The sequence below is a fragment of the Oncorhynchus keta genome, chromosome 28, assembly GCF_023373465.1.
Source record: "Oncorhynchus keta strain PuntledgeMale-10-30-2019 chromosome 28, Oket_V2, whole genome shotgun sequence".
NCBI classification, from domain to species: domain Eukaryota; kingdom Metazoa; phylum Chordata; class Actinopteri; order Salmoniformes; family Salmonidae; genus Oncorhynchus; species Oncorhynchus keta.
In genome coordinates, this window is record NC_068448.1 from 41,084,092 (window position 1) to 41,109,728 (window position 25,637).

Below are 25,637 nucleotides of genomic sequence, written 5' to 3' on the forward strand. Positions count from 1 at the left end.
TCTCATCAACAAGCTGTTTTCACCCACAGGACTGCTGCTGCTGACTGGATGATTTCTGTTTGTCGCTCCATTCTCTGTAAAACCTAGACACTCTTGTGTGTGAAAAGCTCAGGAGGGTGGCAGCTTCTGAGACACTGGATCCGACTCATCTTAGGTCACTCATTTTGCCCATTTGAACATTAAATCGAACAGGAACTGAATGCCCCGATGCCTGTCTGCCTGCTTTATATAGCAAGCAACATGACTCACTGTCTGTAGGAGCGATCTATTTTTGTGAATGGGGTGGTGTACCTAATAAACTGTCCGGTGAGTGTATGTGATCATATACAAATGTGATCAATGTTTGAAATGATTCAGTTCTTGTCATACTGCATCTGTTTGGGGTTCTTGCGGTCAATTTTCAGTCTACAAATGATTTATAATAACGTTCTGGCCCCCTGACTTCGCTCAAGAAAAAATCAACCCGCGGCTGAATCTATTTGTGGATCCCTGTCTAACTTAATCAAGTTTACTGTATATTCTCTTAATCTATGTTTATCTTGGCCATAATGTTTTCAATCTTAAAAAAACAATCTGGCATTAATGGTATAGCTTCCCTTTCGGTCAATAACTCGAAAAGATGTAGGTCTGCAAAGATGATATTTGTGATTTTCAATGTAGGTTTGTAATGAGAATAATTTGTTTAGTCTTCAGTCTAATTTTTATTGCTCAGCAGAAAGATATGGAAAGGTATTGTGGAGAAAGCACACAACGGCAAACGCCTACGTCAATGTGTTGACGCGTCAGTAAGACATTACTGTTAATAAACAAAATACTTCACAATTCCATTCAGCACAATTTCTTTATTTATGCTTATTAATTCAAACAAACAGAAGCCAACCATGCCCGGCCCAACCCTGAAACCGGTCAATGATTACAGACAGTACTTTCATTCCTGTGTAATGAGATTTTCTCATAGCTAAAACACACACTCATGCACAGTCTCGCATACTCACACACATACCATGCACTCACAAACATAAAAAAACAAAAAAAAGTTAACTGAACTCCCAAGAAATACAACTACAACAAAAACCTTAAAGTATACAGACCTTGGGTTCAGTAACCAACAAAAAAACCTATTCAACTCCCATGCCATGTCCGTACTTACTCAAAAGAAACGCAATTAAAAATCAACTTCATTGTTACTTGGTTTTTCCTCTTTATTTCCAATTTACATCAATTAAAAGTGTAACAAAATAAAAACAGACAAGAAATGATCATGATCATAATAAAAATGAGTAACAGCAAAAGAAATGACACACCCTCTCACACACACAGAGACGAGCCACCCTGGTTGTTTTGGGTAGCTCTCCTTGTAGTCCCGTGATTCTCTTTGTGGGGCGTAGACTCCATAGGAGAATATCCAGAGTCACTTGGTTCCCTGCCTTGAATGGCTGCACCTGTCGTTCGAGGTGGGGTGTGTGTGTGTGTGTGTGTGTGGTGTGTGAGGCTAGTGGGGGTTTGGGGGAACAATGACTGAATTCTAGAACTCATAGCACCTTCTGAAGACAGCAAAGCAAAGATAGCTGTTCAGCACCAGTTCCACCCGAAAGCTCATTTTGGTCAGCTCAAGATTTAAGGTCAACTTTTTCACTTTGTTTTTCAGCGTGAGGTAGCTTTAAACAATCCGGATGACTACAACAAAACTGATTTCATTTCCCAAATTTTATTAGAATTTTTTTGGGGGGGGGTTGTTTGTCAACCGAGTAAGACATTTTCCTATTATGGGCAATCAAGGGGTAAAGGACAAGGACAAACATATCCCAAATGTAACCTCACTTTCCAAAAAGTGTTGGTGTGCATATAGACACATGTACACACATAATGTGGAAATATATATAAAATCATCTGGTTGTTTATAAACACAGACTTTTACAACAATAGAACCAAGTATTTTTAATACACAGTAAAAGTTTAGCTCCTGGTCTTGATGGTAAAAAAAAAACACATTTTGAAGCACCTTATAATTACTGAAAATATTTTTTGGTCTACATTGATTCAAAATGGCGTATTTGTAGCTAGGTCGGAGAGGGAGGTGGAGTGGGAGGTTCTAGGTGTTCTGTAGTGGGAGGAGCTTGTGCTGTTCTTATGGTGAAGCCCCCCAGTCCCACTGTACCTCATCTATGCCCCTTTAAAGTTTAGACAATAAATAAGTGACATCGAGTCATGTTTCTGTTTCTCCATCACTCGTCCCTTGGCTTGGTCCCTTTTCCTTCTGGCTCAAACTCATTCCCACCGACTGTGGGCCACAGGAAACACGACTGGCGAATGCTGGAATTACGTACGGATATTGCTGGTGTCTTTCAGTGCTAACATCCAGGGTGTACAACTTGGAGAGCACTTCTTTGTAAGAGAGAATATCAATTATCATTTCCTTTTTTTTAGTTCCGGTCTTCATTTGTTTGGAGCGTGTATTGTTTCATAGTTATTTCTTTCATGTTTTAGTTTTTTTTTTCTCGTCTTGTTTGTCCCACTTTTACAAGAAGCAGACTGCGCCCACGTCCACGCCGAACTCCTGGTCCGCTCCTCCGATGTCCATGGGAGCAATGTCCACGATGGGCAGACGGGAGGTCTTCTGTGTTTTGTACTCGAAGACAGTCTTGCCCCACTGGCCTGTATGTTTCTGTGGGACGACAACAGATATGTGTTGAAACACTGTACATTCCCATAGGCTACAATGACAGTTTTTTAGTTTTTGTCTACTGTGTAACTGGACTGTGCCTTCCCCAATAGGTCCTACTTTACTATGTCCATCTTTTCCCCTGTCCCTACTTTGACAGTGCCTATTCCCCTCACCTTGCAGCCGTCCTCCGCCACGCTGTAGGTAAAGCGGCTGTTGCCCTCAGCTCGGATCTCCACGTCGTTGGAGCCCTGGAGCAGCAGAGACTTCTTCAGGTTGCCCGTGGATGCGTCCATATAGGCCACGCTGTTCTTGCAGTGGTAGGTGAGGCTCTGAGACGCTTCCGTGGACAGCAGCCTCAGGAAGGTCAGCTGGATACTGGCGGCGTTGGTACCGTCCTCAGCGTAGCTGAACTGTGGACGGAGCCAGAGGAGGAAGAGCTTAGGGTTAAACGGGACACGGGGCAAGGAAGGCGGCGGCAACGAACATGGAGGTCACACACAGGTTTCTGGGTGGTAGGATTTTATGTGATGTCTAGAACTTATCTGCAAGCCGGAAATATAGGTTCAGCCTGCAATTCATAAAAGGAAACACTGAGAGGAAGTGCTCTACTCGATGATCAGGGTAACCCTTGAAATGAAGTTACCCTACTAAAGCAGTAGCCGTATTTCGCTCAAACGTGCCAGTGGAGTGATTATTCATGTCGAGACTCACGTGGAATCCTCCATTCATGGTCTCTCCGAACCAGACGTGTTTGCGGTCCTTGCTCTTGCTTGTCCACCAGTTCTTGTGCGGCACGTTGGCTATGCTGGGGTACACGCAGGTCTCGCCAGTCTCCATGTTGCAGAAGACCTTGATGGCGTCAGCTGTGCTGCCAATGTTCGGGTCCACCCAGTAGTCACCTGGCGAACAGGAGGGGGAGAGGACAAATGGTTCAAACCTTAGCATGGTTTGGACTGATCACGTTGTACACATCTGTGGTCTTTCCTTTCCATTCACTCTCTCTTCTCCCTCTCCTCTAACCATTCCCCCACTCACCACTCTTCCACTCGGGGTGGGACAGTTTGATGTCTCTGCAGGTGCGGGCGGGGTTCTTCTGGCTACCGTCGGGGCTGCGCAGGTTCTCGATCTGGTAGTTGAGGGACTTGAGTGTGGAGTCCACCTCCACGTCGTGCTGCCTCAGGGAGCTGGATGCCTCATCAGCCCTCATGTACCTCAGGGGATCCGGAGACTTCTCTGGCTGAGACAGGCCAGCGAAGGCAGACATGTCGATGCCAGGGCCGGGAGGACCAGGAGGACCAGGGGGTCCGGGGTTACCAGGAGGACCCTGAAGGAGATGAGGAGACGATTGTTACAAGGTGGGACTACATGAAGACTAACATATTTGCTGCTATATGCTATAAATGTTGCCAAGCGTTACTCACAGCAGCACCAGTCTCTCCAGAACGACCACGAGGCCCAGAGGGTCCGAGGGGTCCAGGGGTACCGTTAGATCCATCCTTACCAGCGGGACCGGCTGGGCCAGGGGGTCCCTGAGGAGATAGATAGGGTGGGGTCAGTCACAGCTCTCACACATGGATGCTAGCATAGCATGTATGAATGGGAGTCTCTTTGTAGAGGGGCTGGATTCACAGTTAGTTTGAAACTTTTACCGGATGTAACATTGTTCATGTTCAATTGTCCTACAGTGTACACTCTTTAATTCAAAAACAACCTGCTTATCAGACATTACAAACTTAGCTACACTAGATGACCAAAAGTATGTGGACACCTGCTCGTCGAACATCTCATTCCAAAATCTTGGGCATTAATATGGAGTTGGTCTCCCCTTTGCTGCTATAACAGCCTCTACTCCTCTGGGAAGGCTTTCCACTAGATGTTAGAAAATTGCTGTGGGGATTTGCTTCCATTTAGCCACAAGAACCTCAGTGAGGAGGGGCACTGATGTTTATCACTTAGGCCTGGTTCGCAGTTTCCCTTTAAATTCATCCCAAAGGTGTTAGATGGAGTTGAGGTCAGGGCTCTGTGCAGGCCAGTCAAGTTCTTCCACACCGATCTTGACTAACCATTTCTGTATGGACCTCGATTTGTGCACAGGGGCATTGTCATTCCTGAAACAGGGAAGGCTGCTCGGCCATGGAAACCCATTTCATGAAGCTCTCGACAAACAGTTCTTGTGCTGACGTTGCTTCCAGAGGCAGTTTGGAACTCGGAAGTGAGTGTTGCAACCGAGAAACAGACGATTATTATGTGCTACGCGCTTGCTACGCGCTTCAGCACTCGGCAGTCCCGTTCTGTGAGCTTGTGTGGCCTACCGCATCGCGGTTGAGCCGTTGTTGCGCCTAGACTTTTCCACTTCACAATAACAGCACTTACAGTTGACCAGGGCAGACATCTAATGAACTGACTTGATGGAAAGGTGGCATCCTATAACGGTGCCACGTTGAAAATCACTGAGCTCTTCAGTAAGACCATTCTAATGGCAATGTTTGTCAATGGAGATTGCATGGCTGTGTGCTCGATTTTATACAACTGTCAGCAGCGGGTGTGGCTGAAATAGCCGAATCCACTCATTTGAAGGGGTGTCCACATACTTTTGTATATGTAGTGTATCTCTCTATGAGTGATAATTATTCACATCCCTTTCCTCTTCTTTATCATGTAATTAATCTTTATGGGTACATTTTTTAAGTAGTAGCCTCTCCTGTCTTGTCTTCCTCTCTACCACAACATGTGGTAATCACAAAAGCATTCGCCTTCCCTGTTATCCCAGGACAGACTAATTAAAACACAGTGGCCATTCTCATCCTCCACCTTATCACGGTGTTGGAGGATTATAAAAAAAAACTAGCCTTTGACCCTCATTATTATATCACGGGATAACTACTGTGTAGGAGTAGTCCTTTTGTCTTATCATAAGTCTGGAGGGATTAGAGAAGTGTTCTGTCCTTCCCTCTCGCCTGGACTCACTTTAGCGCCACTAGGTCCGGCAGGTCCAGCAGCTCCCTGGTCTCCAGCGGAGCCCTGTTAGTTTAGACAAAGACGACTGGAAGTCAGGGAACAGAACTTATTCCACACGCAGAAGTGTCATGAATACAGATCTATGAAGATGGAGAGGTATAATGGCTAAAGGTCCAGCGTGGCCAGAGGACTTGGGTGACTTACGGGAGGTCCGGGAAGACCCTGCAGACCGGTGAAGCCACGGTGTCCCTTCTGTCCCCTCTCTCCTGTCTCGCCAGCCTCTCCCTTGTCTCCACGGGGTCCTTGGGGTCCCTTATTTCGAGAGGCAGAGAGTGTCAATCAGCTCAGCAAAAAAAAAAGGGTGTGCCAATGCCGGTGCAGCTACAGTTGGTAATAGTTCACTAGAGAATGGTGTGTGTGTTTTAAAATGAGCGATGTTGAAACTCACAGCCATTCCTCTAGCGCCAGCTGGTCCAGCGGGTCCGGCAGGTCCTTGAGCACCCTAGAAACAAGAGTGAGGTTCTTCCCATTACACAGGCTAACAACACCCAAACCAGTGTGAATGACAAAACACCAACATTTATCTCATTCATATTGTGTCTAGTTTTGTATGGGTACTCACTCCCTCTCCTCTGTCTCCCTGCTTGCCCAGGGGGCCGACAGGGCCGGGGGCACCGGGAGCGCCCGGGGCACCAGGAGCACCAGCAGGACCAGTGTTACCACGCTCACCCTACAGGGGGGAGAGAAGATCATAGGATATAAGGCCATCAAAGCGCATCTGACAGCTTATCCATCAATTGGACTGATTGGTTTGGACTGATTGGTTTGGACTGATTGGTTTGGACTGATTGGTTTGGACTGATTGGTTTGGACTGATTGGTTTGAACTGATTGGTTTGGACTGATTGGTTTGGACTGATTGGTTTGGACTGATTGGTTTGGACTGATTGGTTTGGACTGATTGGTTTGGACTGATTGGTTTGAACTGATTGGTTTGGACTGATTGGTTTGGACTGATTGGTTTGGACTGATTGGTCTGATTGGTGTATAATGCAGGCGTCTCACCTTGACTCCAGTGGATCCATCTCTACCAGGGGGTCCATCAGATCCAGCGTTGCCCTGTGAGGTAGAGACAGAGATTTATTCATTCATTGAAATGTATTGCTTTTTTTGTTGGTTGCGGTTGTTGTTGTTAGTGCTGTGGTCATTGTTTACAATTCTGCTTGGCAGGTTATTGTGACTGTGTGGGGGAGGGAAGTTCTTGTTTTTTTGGAGGTTGCTGTTGTTGTGTGGTGATTATTGATATTTATGTTCATGTTGTTGTTGCTTATGCTGCTGCTGTCGTTGCTATGGTTCTTGCAGTGGCTCAATCCAGAGGTGTAATTATATTGGCCAGCAGGTGGCACTATAGTGCAGCTATGGCCCACACCTCTGTCATTGCTGTGTGCAGCTACAGTGGTCAATAATTGTTGTTGTTGTGGCCTTTGCTGTTGTGTTTTAGTTCTGACCTCTCTCCCGGGCTCTCCTGCAGGTCCAGACAGTCCAGGGGGTCCCACAGGGCCAGGCGGTCCACGGTCACCACCAGCACCAGAAGCTCCCTGCTTACCGGGCTCTCCCTGTGACACACAGAACATGGACATCAGACTCACCATCAAGGAGTGAAGTGTCAGATGTCACCACAGTCCAATTATATCTGATGTCAATAACTGCAACGATGTAACATGCGACTGACTAGTCAATGGACTCACGGACTTCAATATTGATCCGCATGGTAAGTAGGACATCAGCAACTGTCTAAAAGCCCCTAGCTGGTAAGAAAAGCATCAAAACCCTCAATATGACGTCGCATGATGGACACTTAGTTCTGAATGCATCTCAGTTACAGCCAATTGGTCACTGAGTGATCGACTTCTTTGTGACCGTTTTAAGGAGAAAGAAGTCTGGTTATAGATCTGTCATATTGAATGTATGTGGAGATCAGGACTCCATGATATTACACAGGCAATCACTCCAGGCATCCCATATATGATTTTAGGGGTCATATGTTGTTTAGTTACCACTCAATGGTGCATGAGTAGTGGGAGTTATATGAGCCTGGACTTAAAAGGTTGTCAGGCCAATTGTCATTCATATTTTCTATCACTATATGTGGGTATGCCAGCTTATAGAGAGACCTTAACTTACAACTGGACCAGTAAGGGCAATGGTCCTCTAACACTGACCTGGCTTTCAAAGGTCACCTCTCTTCCTGATTCAGAAAATACTGTGACAATTTTTTACTCACTAATCATAGTAACTACCACACTTGAATTAGGCTATCAGGGGTGAGGTACTCACAGACGGTCCAGGAAGACCAGGGAAGCCCCTCTCTCCACGCTGCCCAGGCAGACCAACAATACCACGAGACCCAGCCAGACCATGGGGACCTGAAGGACCATCAGGGCCCTAGAAATGGAGGAGACAATTAGGTCAAAGTTCACTACATTGACTTTACAACCCCAGCTCATCGAGTTCATAACTCCAGTTCCAGAAAGTGGTTGACTATCAAGGTGGGTGAGTTGGTGTTACCAGGCCGACAAGGTACATCCATGAAGCTTAAAGTAACTGTTCAGTGAAAATCTCACTTTTTAAACGTTTATATTCGGTTAACTCCCACCCAGATAATGTTGCTGACTCGTATTTGGGGCCAAAGCTTAAATTGGAGAAAAGACACTTCCAAAACACCACCTCAAACTTGTATCGTAAACAGACCATTTTAAAAAATGCTTGCTATTTCCTCGTAGAGAATGCCTCATTGGATGAGATGGCCAATCAGCGGTCTACTTTTTATGACCGGTATACGCCCACACCATTCCAAGACGAGCTGCTTTTTAACATACTTAATTAAAAATGTTTGGAAGGAAAGTATTTCACTCATTGTAATTCATTAAAGGTCAGATTTCCTAGAAATCTGGAAACACTGGACAGTAACTTTAAGAGGCTGGGTGGCATTACCTCCGTGAGATATCATTTAGCCAATGTAAGAGTGGATGGGGAAGACTCACAGGGGGGCCGTCTTCTCCAGCATCTCCCTTCTCGCCAGGGGCTCCAGCAACTCCACGCAGCCCGGCATCTCCCTGTCTTCCTGGGGTGCCAGCGTCACCGCGAACTCCCTTAGGACCGTCTTTACCAGCAGGGCCAGCGGGGCCAGCAGCACCAGGGTTACCCTGAGAGAGGGAACAGAGAGATGAAGCATTGTTTCAATCACACACATATACACAGGCAATCTGAATGAAAAGGTGCAGTTCTGTTGTCTATGGAAGAGTTGTGAGGATGTGATACTCACGTTGGGACCGGGAGATCCAACTCTTCCAGCAGCACCAGGGAAGCCAGTAGCACCCTACCAACAAGAAAGAGACAAGACAATATTTCAATAACAGAACATACCATGTGATCTTTTCACTTACTATTGGGTAATAATCTCTTATCATTGGAACTGTTGACTTACAGCGCCACCCTGGGCACCGCGGCCTCCTTTAGATCCAGAAACACCAGTGGGACCCTGGAACAAAAAGCAACAATGAACACAATTAGACAAAGAAACAAGAACAATGAAACAAGAAGTGCATCAATTGTGTTCTCAAATACTCTCCATTTCTTTTTTCTCCGAATGGTAATGTCTTGGGTCATAAGATATCTGTCTCAGGGACATACAGGTTTTTTGGTATCTCAAAGTGCATTTCGATGGGTACCTACCACAGGTCCAGGGGCCCCAGAGGGTCCCTGAGGTCCAGGGGCACCACCATCTCCCTTCTGTCCAGCCTCGCCAAACTCTCCCTTGGCTCCAGGCTGACCATCTGCACCCTGGAGTTTGGTGGATGGAAGATACAGGTCAATAAAGATCCAGCATTTGATATGGATGAATGTGAATGTTTTCCTTGAAACGTATGCGACTGCTGTGGTTCTACTCACAGGAGGCCCAGCGAAGCCAGCAGGCCCAGGAGGACCACCCTCACCACGGTCGCCCTACAGTAAGAGAGAAACGGACTCGAGACACAGGCACCACAGAGAAAGGTTTTCTAACTGCACATGTATGTGGCCCTGTCCGTCATGCTGCAGGTGCGGTGGGTGAAAGTGGAGGAGGCTGCACTCATCGCAAATCAAACCTTTTGGAATGGAATATATTCTGAGGGACTAAGTGTACTTTGATTTAGTGTACTTGGAGCTTCCTTTATTATTTATAACTGTTGCCGGGCTACTTGGGAAGCGAGTGGTCTTGGAATCAAACTGAACAATATGTGGCTATCAAAATATCTGGTGACTTTGAGTGATCTTATATTTTGATCTGTCGAGCTCTGCTTCTTCTCTAGTTTCTTCCTGCTCTCTGTACTGGAGGGGAGTGAGTTTGCGCGAAGGTACATTTCGAACTTGAGCACGTCGACAACGTGGCCGATTCGATACAAGTCTGAGAACGGACGATATGACACTGGAGGCGGAAAGACCCAACTTACAGGAGCGCCACGGGCACCAGCCGCACCAGTTGGGCCAGAAGGTCCACCCTCACCCTGAGAGGGAAGGAGAGAGAAGAGTGAGAAACCATCTGTCACATGAATATTACACCGTACACATAATAACAGGTGTGTTTGATCCGTATGGTAATTCATACCTTCACGCCATTGGGACCAGCTGGGCCAGGAGGACCAATGGGACCAGACAAGCCCTGAGTGGGAGGAGAGAATAAAGATGGAAAGGAGAGAGATGGAGTTATTATCAACCTCACTTGGTCATTGGATCATTGTATTTCCATTGGGACTTTGGATCAGAGTTGCCACAGAAGAGTGTGGCTATTTTCTCTGCTTCCGCGGTACTCACTCTGGAACCATCCTTTCCAGGAGCGCCCTCAGGTCCTTTCTCACCGTTGTCACCCTGCAAAACACAGAAAACCATGACATGTATCATGATATAACCTTGCAGTCCGCCGTCAAATCTTCTACAACAATGATTCGATATTTTTGACAGTTGTTACTCACTCTGTCACCTTTGGCTCCAAGGATACCACCAGCTCCTCTCTCTCCTGGCATACCCTGCAGGCCGGGGGGCCCCTGAGATCCAGCACCACCAGTTGGCCCAATGGCTCCCTGTCAGAGAGGAGGAACGTGGAGTTAGAAGATGGCCGATCACACTGTTTCTGATGTTTCTCTCTTCAGTAGTGGTACTGTGATTGCCCGACTATAGGAGCTCAGGACTCTGTCTCCAATAGCAACGGAAACTCTTCTTGAAGACGAGGTTGGCTGAGGGGAGGGGCTCCTCACCTTGGGTCCATCGGTTCCGGGAGTTCCAGGAAGTCCACGAGGTCCCTGCAGACCCTGAGATCCTGCACCGCCCCTCTCACCAGGGAAACCACGCTCGCCCTATCAGGGATCAGGGAGACAGGAAGTGAGAGGCAGAAACAGGAAGGACTACAGACATAAATGTTTGATAAGTAGATGGTGGTGGCTAACTACATGATTGTGACAGTAAGTGTGGAAAAATAATCTATATCAGATTTATTGTAGAAATGAAAACTCACTCTGGGTCCCGTAACGCCTGCAGCACCAGCCTCTCCAGGAACACCCTACAGAGAGAGGAGAGAGACATTATAGCTGCATACTTTTACAGTAGATAAATGATACCTTGAGAATACAGAATGTTCTTGTGTTTGCTAGAATTACACAATCAGGATACAGGCCTGAGGCGTGTGATGACAAATGTGACGTGAGTAGCAGGGTTAGATGTTCCTAATGTATTCAATCAATCAATAAGGGACCTGAACAGGTCGGCCTGGTGTACTGCTGTGACCGTGGACACTCACCGCATCACCAGGCTTGCCTCCCTCTCCCGGGGGGCCAGCAGGTCCAGGCAGACCCTGCACAACAACAACAGGACAATCAGTGACTTCCTATGACGTCATCAAAAATAGACATCAAGTTGTTCGGAATAGAATCATTCCTGTTCTAGCCATTCCAGAAAAGTAAGGCAAACTCACCTGGAAGCCAGATGGCCCAGCAGCTCCTTGCTCTCCTCTCTCTCCAGCAGGTCCCTAAGAGGAGAGCCATCAAAAGTGATCAACACAGGTTAGACAGCGACAGCACCCTGTGGTGCTGTGTGGAAAGTCTGGGGATTCCATTGCATCCTCAAGTGCTCAAAGGGAGACGCTAGCTTTTTTACAAATACTATGGCTACACGTATTCTGTTATAGGTGCATCGCGGAAAGAGATTCTGTTACTACGAGGTGCAGTTTTCACTCCTCAAGAACCGTCTGCTGTATATTGTCTTTCACAACGTCGGTCAGAGGTTGAACACTTACAGCAGGGCCGTTAGGTCCGGCAGCACCAGTCTCACCATCTTTACCAGACAGACCCTGTTCAGAGAGAGAGAGGAACATGAATCAGTTCATCGTGAACCACCGCTGCAAAGGGATGGCGATCGATATCCGGTTCCTGCACCGGGTCATTCCTTGAAATTTTGTGGGGCTGAAAATAACTAAGCAATTGCACAGAGAGGTGAACTTTGCTAAGACCCAAGGGTTACAGGAAGTTCATCTGAAACACTGATCAACTTACTATCAGACCTTGACGACCCACGAGACCCTTCTCTCCTGCCTTGCCAGGCACACCCTGTTGGAGAAAAAAAAAACACAGTGGTCAGTCACAGGGAAGAAGAAAAGACAAGTGCAAGGGGGCTTAATGGGGACGTTTCCATACACTTCCTGTACTGTATGTGTCTGCACTGTCAGATACTCCGTGTCTGGAGCTGGAGGAAAATCGACTGGCAATTTCTTCCCTCTGGGTATCACAACTTTACTGGAAACCCCTGTGACACTTACATTGGCTCCCTTTGGTCCGGGGAATCCCATCACACCAGGCTGGCCACGTGCTCCCTGAGGACCAGGTGGGCCGGGGCGACCGTCCTCACCAGCAGCACCCTATAGTACCACACACGGAGGAGAGAAGGTTTAATTGTATGGCAAAATGTTTGGTAAAAGTGGAATACTAGGCGGTGCTAGCCGGTTAACGAGGCATACTTACACCAGGGCCAACTTTGCCTTGAGGACCAGCATCTCCGGGGCGACCAGTGAGACCCTGTGAGCATCACACACAAAGACAGTGTCAACATTATACATGTAGATGGAAACCGATTTAAAGCCACGATGAGCCCCAGCTTGTATCGATGGCTGTTTTGGCTGGTTGTGGTGGTGGTGGTGGTGGAGACCAGAGGTACTACTACTACTCACTCTGGCTCCGGGAAGACCAGGCTCTCCTGCGCGGCCGGGATCACCAGTGCCTCCCTTAGGCCCACCCACGCCGGGAACACCACGGTCACCAGGGGCTCCCTGAGGAGGAAGAGGGGAGACAAAGAGAGAGATTAGTATTGTTTTGCTTTCGTCACTCGCGTTTAAACAACATTGTAGCTAATTGTATTAATCATAGCTGGTTTTGGACAATTTATTACTCATTGGTCTACATGGCCGTCTTCTTACAGTTAAGGACTCATTTAGTAGAACTAGTTGATATGGTGATTTTGCTCCTGTCCATTCCTGTTTATCAGGTGAGAGAAAAGTGTCAACGTGTCAAATCAGCATCGTAAGACCCACCTTAACACCAGCAAGACCGTCCTGACCCGGGAAACCACGGTTACCGGGAGCTCCCTAGAAACAAGGACAGAGAGGACATTTCCGTGATGAGGAATAGGATGTGGGAACAACTGATATGACACAGGACAAAAACAGAGCAAACTGCCGCGAGGTCTGTGATGGTTCGGATCCTTACTCTCTCGCCAGGAGGTCCAAGTGGTCCAGCAGCACCCGGCTCTCCTCTTGCTCCTCGTTTGCCCTCCTCGCCAGCGGGGCCAGGGCCGCCTTGGGGACCAATAGGGCCCTACAGGGGGTGAGCAAGAAGATGCCGGATTAATCCCAAACATACTTCCAAGTCCAACTCAATTGAGTGAAAATATCCATGTGTGGTTATGATATTATATGACCCATCAAAACAGAACTCACAAGCTCTCCCTTTGGTCCAGCCTCTCCTTTGAAACCAGGAATACCGGGGTCTCCCTGTAACAAACGCAGGGGCAAAGTCATCATTCTAGAAATCACTCAGAACAGTTGAAATAGGAATGACTTGACTCACCAGAAACATGGGTTTCCCCCCTAAGTAAAACCAATAAGCACCACCAACATAATATTATGGTGTCCAGGTTTTGGGGGGGAACATGGGGGACCTACCGACTGGCCCTTGGGCCCAAGAGGTCCTGTTGCTCCCTGAGGTCCGGGGGGGCCACGGGGTCCTGGGAAACCAGGTGCACCAGCAATACCAGAAGCACCCTACAGAGGGCGACAGAGAGAACACAACTGAGCGTTACTGACTGAGTAGTAGACCGATAATGGTGACCAAGAGCACTGTTTATTTCATGCTGAGTATATAAAGAGTGTAGAGGGTACTTTCTAAACCATATAGTGTAAGAGTATACTTACAGCAGATCCTTTAGCTCCGGGGATACCATCAGTACCAGGGTTGCCCTAAAGGAAGAGAGTGAAGAGACGAAAACAATGCATCAGTTTAATTATGAGAGATAATCAGTACGAGATGATGCACTTCGGACTGTATCACACAGAGCCTGGGTGTTACGTACAGAGGCGCCAGCGGGACCGGGAGATCCGGGTGTGCCAGCCTCTCCGCGGGGTCCCTGTGCGCCCTCAGCTCCACGGGCACCAGTGGGGCCAGCTTCTCCCTGTAGGAAGGAAGCAATTCAGAGGACCATTAGGACTGCCATTGCTTCTCCGTTGCTTCTAACTGTTCTTCAAACTGCCCTCGGCGACAAAGTCAAATGGTGTGGTGATTGGAGCTCATTGTCTCCCTGTGATAGACCGGCATACAGTCACGGTTCAATGTGACTCTTCCGAGTCCTTGACGTCGGGTGACTGTGAGAATCTTGCCTCGTTGCAGCTTATCACTATCGATCAACTCGTCAGAGTTTATCACCCGTGGTCTAGGGAAAGGAAGTGTCTGACCGCCGCGATTGGTGGGAATTGAACAGACCCATCCTTTATCGCACCAATAGGCTTCGATTTGGTTCATGGCTGGCAGGATGCACGGCAGAAAGAAATGAAGAATATCAAAAATTGTACATACTGTAATTGTAAATAGTACAAACCTTGGAGCCAGGGGATCCAGGGAAACCAGGTGCTCCAGCAGGTCCAACAGGCCCCTGTAGGAATCCCAGTTCAAAGGTCAGAGTTCACAAACTCACAAATTCCTGGTTTTGTTATTATCGCACAAATACAACATGGACTGGGAGAAACAGACAAAGCGGTCCAAATCCATTTGAAATTATTTAGAAAATATGCACAAATTGTGATGCAATAGGTGTATTATTGATTTCTGCATTACGGTTATCTTGTACGACAATGATAAAAGCTAGATGTCTTTGAAACAGTGAGGAACCAACATGAGGAGCTCATACGTACAGGAGGACCAGCAGGGCCAGGCAAGCCATCATTACCACGGGCACCCTGAGGAGAGAGCAGACACAGGAGACATTATGATGGTGTCTAGGTACTGTGAGGTGTTTATGGATGAACACTTTCACACCGTTGTGTCTCAATATTCCGTCTCCCAAGGCCTAAGGTCGGCTTCACGAGACTACCATTAGGCAGGCTTTTCAGAATTGCCATTTTGACTGTAATTGATTTTGCTACACAGCCAGATTGAAAAGGTCTTTATCGTGTGGCAACATTAACCAAAGAGAAAGTCCCAAACTCTAGGCTGGGATTGTCTGGTAGGCAAGTGTACAGACTATGATTGGGTCTGGTGAGGATTGATTGGGATTGGGGACATAAATGGTCGAAGCTATACGGCATATCATCTCGGGCTACACCTTAGCTTTGGTGCGTTGCTAGCTTGTATTGTTCAGGAGTGTAATAGTTTAATCAGAGAGTGTTAAAGGTTAAAGGTAAATTAAATTTAAAGGTAAATGTCTGCGTTGTTACTCACAGCAGAGCCAGAAGCTCCGGGACGGCCTCTCTCGCCAGGCAGACCACGTGGTCCCTACAGGAGACAAGTGATGAACACTCAGCTTGGTAACATTCAGGTAAAAGTTACAGTTGGCGAATAAAAGCATTATGCTCATACTATTCAGGTGCTGCACAGGTGTAACGCTCTCTTACCATTGGTCCAGGGGCGCCGTTCTCTCCGGGGGCGCCACCCTCGCCCTATAGAGAGGAGACAGTCAGTCAGTTAGCCAATCGGACGGCTTCTCAGACAGTCCGTCAGATAGACAGACGAGTAGACACAGAAATAGACAACTCAAAAGATTGGATGAGTAGAAGACCGAGGCAGGAGTCTTACCTTGGCTCCAGCAGCACCACCCTCTCCCTTAGATCCATCGAGACCAGGATGACCCTACACACACGGACGGACAGACAGCAGTGAGCCACTTCATCAGGACTTATTAGTCCCACATCAGCCCCATTAGACTGATTTAATGAACACTAATGAGCTAATCTGTTGCGTTGCTAATCATGCTGGGACGTGTAACATCACAATATCCATGCAGAGGGAGTTGTGTTTGTTAAAATAATGAAGCACCCACTCTGTGTCCTTTGATTCCGGGAAGACCAGGAGTTCCGGGGAATCCACGAGCTCCCTGAAAGAAAGAGATAAATGAGGAAATTGGATACTAAAGGATTCTGTGTGGGATTCATCTGTAAACGGAACTCCTACCTTAAGATATTGATCAGTATATAGTAAGACGTAAACAAAGGCAATTGATGATAAACAAATTTGAAAAACTTAAGTCTGTAGTACACAAGAGAATTGTTATCCATGGCATTGTGCTCTGATGTTGTGGACATAGATTTCTGTTTTTTTTTTTTTCTACTATAGTCTAATCTTTCAGTGTTTACCTGAGGTCCTGCAGGTCCACGTTCACCAGCCTTTCCAGGTTTGCCAGCCTCACCCTAGCAATAAAGAAAGATATGATTCAAATCAGGAGTTTGTCAACTGAATAGTAAATGTCTTAACATTTTACATTTAAGATTCTAATTAGTTTACTTCAGCGAGAGAAGGCAAATGCCCTCTGGGGTGGGGTGGGGGGGGTGAGTGTGTGGGTGGGGGGGGGAGGGGGGGGAGTTCAGTGTGGGAATGTAAATGGCTAGGAGTTTAGGGTTTTCTAAAGGGACATTTAATGAAACAATTGTATTAGAAGTTAGAAATGGTAGGTCAGTGCTTTGTGGACTGCTTCGCTGGTACTGTGTCAAAGACGATCATGCTTGTGTTTTTGTAAACAGTGGGGGAAGAAACAAGGTCCGCCTTTCATGATGGAACGAGGGGCACTGGAGTCTGGCCTGACGAAGTCAATAAGATAATGATAGTTTGGGCAAGGTGGCAAGAGCTTTGTTGAGGAAATTGAAGCCACAAAGCGTGTTCAGAGCTCTACATCTGATAGAGCTCGCGCTCTACTCGAGCACGGCTTTGACAACCGAGCTCAGGCCTGAGCCGCGGATCTGGTCCAAGCCTGGCATGGTTCTGGTTCGGTTGCTGAAGAAGGCAATACTTACATCACTTCCTGGTTTGCCAGAAGGTCCAGGGGGTCCTTGGGGTCCCAGTGCACCCTGTCATGAGGGCAAAGAGCTTGTTGTCATTGATGTGTAGGCCCAATCGCTGTGACTTAGAACAGACTAGTGCAAGAAGCTACCTTCCCACAGTAAACTAAAAGGAAATCACTTAATGATTTCAGGGCCTTTCACCTAGTCTTTGAATTCTCACTGCCAACTCTAATGAAAATGTTATGTCACAGACAGTCATGTTAAAAAGGTACCCTGTCTATTCCTGCCTATTCATAGCTGACATTCACAGCATGTAGAGGAAGGGGGCATTTTCCTGTTGCTTGTGGTTTGATTTTAATGACGGGTAATGATGTTGGTGATTTTCACTTGAGCTCTGACGGGGACGGAGCTCCATGTGATCCGCACATGAATAGACATTCCTACCACTTCTAGGGATCAGGGGTTAGAGGTCGAACTGGGTTGAGTGGATTTATGAGACACTTTCACAGTAAACACAAATTTCTCTATATTTCATGTGGTTAGTACGCAATCATACAGCCCTCAGTCGAATACGGCTCCCGAGAGAGCTGGTACTAGAATGCTCTGGCGCTGCTGCCAAGCTCTACGTATTATATTTCTATATTGGCGTTGTGGCACAGAGATGTATGGTGCACCCTGGGATAGTTCTGGATACTCACAGCAGGGCCTGGCTCTCCAGTCTCTCCGGGGTTACCTTGGAAACCTTGTGGACCCTGGAATTGATGAGAAGGGACATCAAGTCAAAGACATCCTAATAGTCTGCATATTTCTATAGGCGTAGGGCGTCCACATTAGGGACCAGCATAGTATATTAGGACACAGGTAGACCATAAATGTTTATCCATCCGATACAGAAGGTCAAAGGGTCAAGCACTGATCTACAGCACTGTCCACATTCTCCTTCTGTTGTGGTTATTACTAGGGCTTAGAGAGGTGTCCAGCCCACAGTTATGAAGGTGGTGTATACTTACAGGGGCTCCAGAAGGGCCAGGTGGACCACGGGGACCCATAGGGCCCTACAGAGGAAGAGGGAGAGAGATAATGAGAGGAAATGCATAATATTGATAGCAATTCATAGCTCAAAGACTATTGGGGATATTTGCTATTTAGTCATGTCTTCTAGGGAGAGAAAGAACACTTCAAATGCTCCGATGTCCCATTGTAATTCAAATAACATGGCCTGTAGGTCTTCCGATGTTGTGCAATAATTAGTTACGGTTGTGGTGTAATAAAGGTTTGAGGCCATGGTTACCTGGTCGTATGAGAAAACCAATAAATACAGTGTATTTCAATGAGTCGTCGGGTAGAATAATAGACTGTAGGTTGACTCTTATTTGGGAATTGGGGGAGGGGTCATATGCTTCCAAATGCTGCAGGGCGTGTCCATAGATACATCAAATTCATCGACCATAGGTAATATAAATAGCGTATGTTTCATGATCATTTCTATGTCTGTGTTACTGACTGCCGTTATAATATAGCTCATATTCCATACCAACAGGACAGCATTAGCTATCGATTCTATACTACAGTACGTACTACAGCACAATCTATACTACAGTATGTTCCATTCAGTGGTTCATTTCCATGACAAGATTGCAGTCTGCAGTACTGTCTTCAAGTCTGTAACACAGCATGCCACTACCGACCGACATTTACCACATACCATATAGCTCTTTAGTTTACCACTATGATTTTATTTCTTTCAATCATTCATTTGAGTCTTTTTAAACCCCCTCTGGATTCCGTGAAGTTCATGTGACGGTACAGTAACATCTCTTGTCCTCTAACCATAGGTCCTTGCATCACTCCCATCTGTGCGCCTCCGGCTTTCTCATCGAATCCACCAGCCATCTGAGCCGCGAAGTTCTGCAGAAACACAACACGGGTCGAGAGACATTGTTCGTGAGTCGACGGTATCTAATGCTACAGTGGTGACCTCACCAGGACTCAGAGGAAACAAAAACTCTGGTGGCACGTTTACAGTTGTCAGAAGGGATTACATTGGTGATATTGACTGTGGCACAGTAGCTTACCAATGTGTCGTCCATTCTTCTCTCTCTATTCTCTCTCTATTCTACTAACTAACACATAGATGAGCAAATAGGCGTATGGCTTAGTTTCTTTCACACACGTGTGTGCGTGCGAATACACACACACACACACACACACACACACACACACACACACACCTGACAGTGAGAATATGGCGATACTGTACTGCTAGTCCATCAACAGGGAGTGCTTCTCTGCACCACAACGACATAAACAGAGATTATGTGTGGTGGTGACATACTCTCTCATTTACTCTCCTGTCCTCTCCACTGTTTTCTACCACTTACCCCGCCAAGACCTGGGGGTCCGTTGGGTCCGGGAGGGCCAGGGGTTCCGGGGTTCCCGGGGGTTCCAGGCTCGCCATCTCTGCCTCTGGGGCCAACATTTCCCTGGGGAAAAGGCGAGAGGGACAAGCACATTCAACAACGGGTTCAATACACAAACATGTTCAGTGTTATCAGCTTTCATTGGGAAAAGTGAGTGATCGATATTGTTGCATGGCTTTGATGGTGTTGTCTGCCTTAGGAGACTATGTTACTGAATGTAATTCTGTTCGCAATCAATCAATCTATCGATCAACCAACCAATCAACAAATCAGTCCATCACCCAAACAATCAACCAATTAACCAATCAATCAACTGTAATGCATTTGCTGCATAACTAGCCTGGCCAGTGGTTGAAGAACTGCAGAGGACGTATTGAGGTGCTTTGCGGAGTATGCCACTGTTTCATTACGTATTGAGGTGATTTGCGGAGTATGCCACTGTTTCGTTACGTATTAAGGTGCTTTGCGGAATATGCCACTGTTTCATTACGTATTGAGGTGCTTTGCGGAGTATGCCACTGTTTCGTTACGTATTAAGGTGCTTTGCGGAATATGCCACTGTTTCATTACGTATTGAGGTGCTTTGCGGAGTATGCCACTGTTTCATTACGTATTGAGGTGCTTTGCGGAGTATGCCACTGTTTCGTTACGTATTGAGGTGCTTTGCGGAGTATGCCACTGTTTCATTACGTATTGAGGTGCTTTGCGGAGTATGCCACTGTTTCATTACGTATTGAGGTGCTTTGCGGAGTATGCCACTGTTTCATTACGTATTGAGGTGCTTTGCGGAGTATGCCACTGTTTCATTACGTATTGAGGTGCTTTGCGGAGTATGCCACTGTTTCATTACGTATTGAGGTGCTTTGCGGAGTATGCCACTGTTTCATTACGTATTGAGGTGCTTTGCGGAGTATGCCACTGTTTCGTTACGTATTGAGGTGCTTTGCGGAGTATGCCACTGTTTCGTTACGTATTAAGGTGCTTTGCGGAATATGCCACTGTTTCATTACGTATTGAGGTGCTTTGCGGAGTATGCCACTGTTTCGTTACGTATTAAGGTGCTTTGCGGAATATGCCACTGTTTCATTACGTATTGAGGTGCTTTGCGGAGTATGCCACTGTTTCATTACGTATTGAGGTGCTTTGCGGAGTATGCCACTGTTTCGTTACGTATTGAGGTGCTTTGCGGAGTATGCCACTGTTTCATTACGTATTGAGGTGCTTTGCGGAGTATGCCACTGTTTCGTTACGTATTGAGGTGCTTTGCGGAGTATGCCACTGTTTCGTTACGTATTGAGGTGCTTTGCGGAGTATGCCACTGTTTCGTTACGTATTGAGGTGCTTTGCGGAGTATGCCACTGTTTCGTTACGTATTGAGGTGCTTTGCGGAGTATGCCACTGTTTCATTACGTATTGAGGTGCTTTGCGGAGTATGCCACTGTTTCGTTACAATCCTATTGTACTATTTATAGATTGGAATATATTGGATTTTCTACAATAAGGTAGCGTATACTGGAAATCTCACTATCCTGGATCTAAATGAAAGGTCTCACACATGATAAACTAGGCAGCAATTGAAGAATGGTTAGCCCTTATTTCAGTCCATACCACAGACAGATTTCTAAGCATAACCTACCTGCACCAAGGAGACTGGGATTTACTGTCTTACCTTATCACCCTTAGCGCCAGCTTCTCCACGTGGTCCCTGCTCGCCCGAGGGGCCCTGCACAAACAAACATGTTAGGATGAGCAAGATGCGTGACAAACAGAGCACATTATTCACAAAACAAAAATAGCAAGTAAATATTTGAGAATATGTTTACCATAGGGCCTGCTGGTCCATTCGGTCCGACAACCTGGACAACAGAACAGAAAGAGAGCTTGTTCAGTTCTCAATACTTAGTGGGATGAAAGTAGTCTTTTCAAAGCCCTGATGTCTTTGATAAGGTTTCGGGTTGCACTGCTTCGAATTGCTAAGGTGCTGGGAATAGCAGGAAGTCCGTTGACAATTTACTTTGGCTGAAAAAAACATCTTCCGCTTGTCAGGGTTTGTTCATTTCCCAAGAAGCCTTGCATACCAATGAATAAAAAAAAGTTACTAACTGGATGTAAGACGATTGGTTTCGGTCCATTATGTCCTAGGAATGTCGGCTTCCATCCATGTTTTCACAACAAAACAACAAAAGAAATCTGTCTAAAACCACCAGGTTCAAAGCACGGTAGCTAATCACTTATCATTCGGAGGCCTTGGCTCTCTTGGAATCATACGATTCCCCAAAAGAAGAAGATCACAAATAGCCAAATTAGTAGTCCGTTACACTCCAGAGAGTCAACCCCGATAATGACTACAAACTGACTTGGATAGCTATGCTGCATGTATGTGACTTTTAGGTGAGGCTATTATAAAAACGTGTTAAAGTGTCATCGTTAGAAGTAGACATGCCATAGCCTCTTCTTGACTAATGCTTGGCAATGGCATGCATAGGTACCTAAAAAAAGGAGCGTCAGTGCCTTCGTTGGCCAAAAATCCCCATGTCACTCTGATTTGAACGGACAAACAAGTCTTCTGATCTCTTTCTGAGTGAGCGTGAGCTGTAGTGCCTGCCTTTACATACAGCAGCTCATCACTGACTGTACGCTTGAATAAGGCGGAGAAGAAATAAGTACATGAGATAATAAACCCCTCCGTGTCCCCTGAATACTAGCGCAATTATTTGACTATACAGTAAATCTGAGTGTGCATACTTACATCTGCAATCTCGCCTGGTTCCCCTTTCTGGCCCTAATAGGAAAAAAATGAAAGTCAGTGGTTTTAATGGTGGTCAGTGGTCTTAATGAAAGTCTCTGGTCTTAAATCGGTGGTCCTAACGAAAGTCTGTGGTCCCAATGAAAGTCTGTGGTCCCAAATGAAGACTCTATCAGTATAAAGACACATAATATTCACATCATGTAAGTCGGAAGTATTTTGGAGCCTGAGTCTGTGGATGGTTATACACGGTGTTTAGATGATGGTGTCGGTGATGGTCTGATAAGCATTGTCTAAATGACACATTGGTTTGTCCAACAGAAAATATGATTGTATTTTGCCAAGTTATTGTTATTCGTTCATAACAGCTTTCAGGGTGGCATATCATAGGGTGGTCTCACCTTAGCACCAATCACCACCTCTGAAGTTGCATTTGAGGTGGATGAGGAAGAGAGAGAGAGAAAACAACATTAAAAAGGGTAAACTTGAGACTGCTGATATCTGTGTGGGGGCCAAACCTCCAGAGTTTGAACCCTCCAGATTCAAAGGAAAACCTGTGGAAACCAATGGAAACCAAAGACCAAACTCCAAGGCCCTGACAACCCATCCCGAGTGGGTTTGAGGGTTAGCTGTAGATCCATGTTGAGGGGGATGGGGCCAGAAGCAAAGCAAAGCGTGGGGGCGGGACAGATGTTTGGATCAAATCGTCTGTGCGTGAGAAAACATTTGTCAATATAGCACATTGTATAAATGGCTTTAGCGAGGAGCATATCATGCCACGAAATGGCACATTTCGTGGTTATTATGATAGACTGATGATGGATCGTTAGAACCAAAATGTATATCTTCTCAAAAGTTCAAGTTTACTATACTTGACAGAATAAAACATGACGCATGAAAACCGTTATTTTCGTTTTCAAAGACACATTTTTTCAAAATGCTCGAAAATATTGTCTCAGAATATATATACGCTTTGTTCAATCATAAAACATGAACAATGATTCAAATGTGAAATGTGAGAGCAGCTTTGGTTTATTTGTGTTGTTCGGAAAGCAAGTATGAGTATTCTATGTATTCTATGTATTCTATGTTCAAAGTGCATATACTGTATCTTTGAATATTGATAGTAATAGCACATTGGCACTCTATATTATCATGTGTTTGCCTCTCTTCTCTTTGCATATGTTATCTGCTGTGTGTTGAGCCTGGGAGTACTACTCTAGCTGCTATCTAGAACCGAACCTATAAGGGTTCTTCAGCTGTTGTAGAACCATTTTTGGTACTAGGTAGAACACGTTTGGTTCCAGGTAGAACCCTTCCCACAAGAGGGTTCTACATGGAACCCAAAAGGGTTCTACCAGGAACCAAAAAAAGGTTATCCTATGGGGACAGCCCGAATAAGCCTTTTTTTCTAAGAGTGTAGGTTGGGTCAAGTCTGGTGAAGTGAAGAACAATAATGACTCCCACATGCGTATGTCCCTGGGAATAGGATCCTATCCAGACGCGATGGGAGTAACGTGGGACCGGTGTTGACAAAGAAGCCAAAGCAGTCAAAAATGTTCACGCTTCGACACTAGTGATGGAGGAAATGAGACTTCAAGAACCCCAAAAGTGGGTGGGACTATCATGTCTTGTCAATCAGTTGTCTTATTTCACCCCAATAGGATCGCTTTGATGTGGTGGGGAAAAAAGCTTCCATTGGACAAAAAAAAGGACACAGTGATTGGCAGGTCAGGATAGCTTCTTAGTCACCCGCCACTAGTTAAAGCAAACATTGAAGTGTCTTGTTTTCAAGATTGACCCTGGTTGTTTTTAGTGGAAACCAGATGCCACAACTGTGGGATTCAACTCCTCATGAAGTGAACATCCATAGAGGGAGATTATCCAGAGGATGTTGCAGGTCTGGTCGCCAACCCAAAACAAGCAGTGAATAAGGTAACACTTTTGAATAGGGAACATCACACCGAGCTACTTATAAATCCCTTTAATACCAATTTATGAGCCACAAAATCTGTCCTGACTCCTGTCCAGACTCATGTCTGCACACCAAAGTCCTGAACATAAGTTACTGAGGACCTGTTAAACCCAGTGAACATCTTAACTACCATTTAGTTCCCCATTCAAAAGTGTTGGCATGTTAAAAGGGCACAGTTATTTATTCATGATTGTGTGAATAAATAAATTACAACCAGTTGGGGCGCTGGCGTCCGCAGGGCAGATGGGGCAGCACTCTCTAGGTTGGATGATGGGGTTGGCACACTCTCTGATCTCCTCGCAGATGATCTCATCACACAGCACTGACCCGCTGTCACACACACAGATACGACACGGCTCCGGCTTCCACACATCCTTATCGTTATAGCGTTGGGCATCCTGGATGCAGCTGCCTGCCTCCTCTGTGACCACCGGCAGGAGGTGGTACAGAGGCCATGGGTCATGCCGGGGGCAGAGACGGGGGTGGAGGGTGGTTGTGGCAGGAGAGGGATAAATAGGGATGGGTGGGTGTCAAAGAAGGCATGACAGTGATCATGGTGTATAGGTGTGGGGGAGGAAGCATGAGGGAGGCACATGTGTAAATGGCAGGGTAGGGTGGAGGGCAAGCAGGAAGGGCATTGAGTGCAAGGTGGGGTGGAGGAGAGGGGTGGGGGTCAGAGTGAGATGGGTGAAGGTAAGTGGAGGCAGGTGGGAGGAGGGGGGAGAGACAAGTTATCAGCTTAGCATGAGGCCTCATTTACACCACATGCACAGCACACAGCATCACAGCACCCACACTCATGACTACACTCACAGCTTGGGACAATCAACTGGTTTCACATATCATTTGTATTTTGATTTATTTAACCTTTATTTATCCAGGTTAGTCTCATTGCAATAAAATCTATTTTTACAGAGAGACCTGGTCCAACCAAGACAGCAGCAGGGGGGGGACAATATTTGAGACAAATGTCAGACATACTGAAGGAACTTACATAGACACACCATAAAAAGTATGTACAGTACCAGTCAAAAGTTTGGACACACCTACTCATTCAAGGGTTTTTCTTCATTTGTACAACTTTTTACATTGTAGAATAATATTGAAGACATCAAAACTATGAAATAACACATATGGAATCATGTATTAAGCAAAAAGGTGTTTAAAAAATCGAAATACATTTTATATTTGAGATTCTTCAAAGTAGCTACCCGTTTCCTTGATGACAGTTTTGCAAACTCTTGGCATTCTCTCAACCAGCTTCATGACGTAGTCACCTGGAATGCATTTCAATGAACAGTTGTGCCTTGT

At 46.1% G+C, this 25,637-nt stretch overlaps 1 protein-coding gene across 2 annotated transcripts in view; it reads right to left on the reverse strand.

Moving 5' to 3' along the window:
* Positions 1-827: 827 nt before the first annotated feature.
* Positions 828-25,637, reverse strand: part of LOC118361358 (collagen alpha-1(II) chain-like) — a 30,810-nt gene continuing 6,000 nt past the window's right edge. Inside the window, exons 2-54 of one of the 2 annotated variants that reach the window (XM_035741230.2) lie at positions 24,541-24,747; positions 22,753-22,772; positions 22,355-22,387; positions 21,429-21,461; positions 21,275-21,328; positions 19,567-19,668; positions 19,016-19,093; positions 18,196-18,240; positions 17,884-17,937; positions 17,198-17,251; positions 16,544-16,597; positions 16,231-16,284; positions 15,987-16,040; positions 15,806-15,850; positions 15,633-15,686; positions 15,107-15,151; positions 14,794-14,847; positions 14,272-14,370; positions 14,114-14,158; positions 13,865-13,963; positions 13,640-13,693; positions 13,410-13,517; positions 13,235-13,288; positions 12,875-12,973; positions 12,669-12,722; positions 12,467-12,565; positions 12,204-12,257; positions 11,948-12,001; positions 11,627-11,680; positions 11,453-11,506; positions 11,171-11,215; positions 10,914-11,012; positions 10,632-10,739; positions 10,474-10,527; positions 10,268-10,321; positions 10,113-10,166; positions 9,574-9,627; positions 9,358-9,465; positions 9,110-9,163; positions 8,948-9,001; positions 8,667-8,828; positions 7,960-8,067; positions 7,131-7,238; positions 6,688-6,741; positions 6,246-6,353; positions 6,072-6,125; positions 5,828-5,935; positions 5,633-5,686; positions 4,087-4,194; positions 3,701-3,989; positions 3,377-3,564; positions 2,839-3,075; positions 828-2,665 (exon numbers count right to left, since the gene is read on the reverse strand). In XM_035741230.2, the coding sequence (XP_035597123.2) occupies positions 2,519-2,665; positions 2,839-3,075; positions 3,377-3,564; positions 3,701-3,989; positions 4,087-4,194; positions 5,633-5,686; positions 5,828-5,935; positions 6,072-6,125; positions 6,246-6,353; positions 6,688-6,741; positions 7,131-7,238; positions 7,960-8,067; positions 8,667-8,828; positions 8,948-9,001; positions 9,110-9,163; positions 9,358-9,465; positions 9,574-9,627; positions 10,113-10,166; positions 10,268-10,321; positions 10,474-10,527; positions 10,632-10,739; positions 10,914-11,012; positions 11,171-11,215; positions 11,453-11,506; positions 11,627-11,680; positions 11,948-12,001; positions 12,204-12,257; positions 12,467-12,565; positions 12,669-12,722; positions 12,875-12,973; positions 13,235-13,288; positions 13,410-13,517; positions 13,640-13,693; positions 13,865-13,963; positions 14,114-14,158; positions 14,272-14,370; positions 14,794-14,847; positions 15,107-15,151; positions 15,633-15,686; positions 15,806-15,850; positions 15,987-16,040; positions 16,231-16,284; positions 16,544-16,597; positions 17,198-17,251; positions 17,884-17,937; positions 18,196-18,240; positions 19,016-19,093; positions 19,567-19,668; positions 21,275-21,328; positions 21,429-21,461; positions 22,355-22,387; positions 22,753-22,772; positions 24,541-24,747 (4,376 nt within the window). In that variant the 3' untranslated portion in view covers positions 828-2,518. The remainder of the gene's footprint in view (positions 2,666-2,838; positions 3,076-3,376; positions 3,565-3,700; positions 3,990-4,086; positions 4,195-5,632; positions 5,687-5,827; positions 5,936-6,071; positions 6,126-6,245; positions 6,354-6,687; positions 6,742-7,130; positions 7,239-7,959; positions 8,068-8,666; positions 8,829-8,947; positions 9,002-9,109; positions 9,164-9,357; positions 9,466-9,573; positions 9,628-10,112; positions 10,167-10,267; positions 10,322-10,473; positions 10,528-10,631; positions 10,740-10,913; positions 11,013-11,170; positions 11,216-11,452; positions 11,507-11,626; positions 11,681-11,947; positions 12,002-12,203; positions 12,258-12,466; positions 12,566-12,668; positions 12,723-12,874; positions 12,974-13,234; positions 13,289-13,409; positions 13,518-13,639; positions 13,694-13,864; positions 13,964-14,113; positions 14,159-14,271; positions 14,371-14,793; positions 14,848-15,106; positions 15,152-15,632; positions 15,687-15,805; positions 15,851-15,986; positions 16,041-16,230; positions 16,285-16,543; positions 16,598-17,197; positions 17,252-17,883; positions 17,938-18,195; positions 18,241-19,015; positions 19,094-19,566; positions 19,669-21,274; positions 21,329-21,428; positions 21,462-22,354; positions 22,388-22,752; positions 22,773-24,540; positions 24,748-25,637) is intronic. The other variant, XM_035741231.2, reaches the window with a different exon arrangement.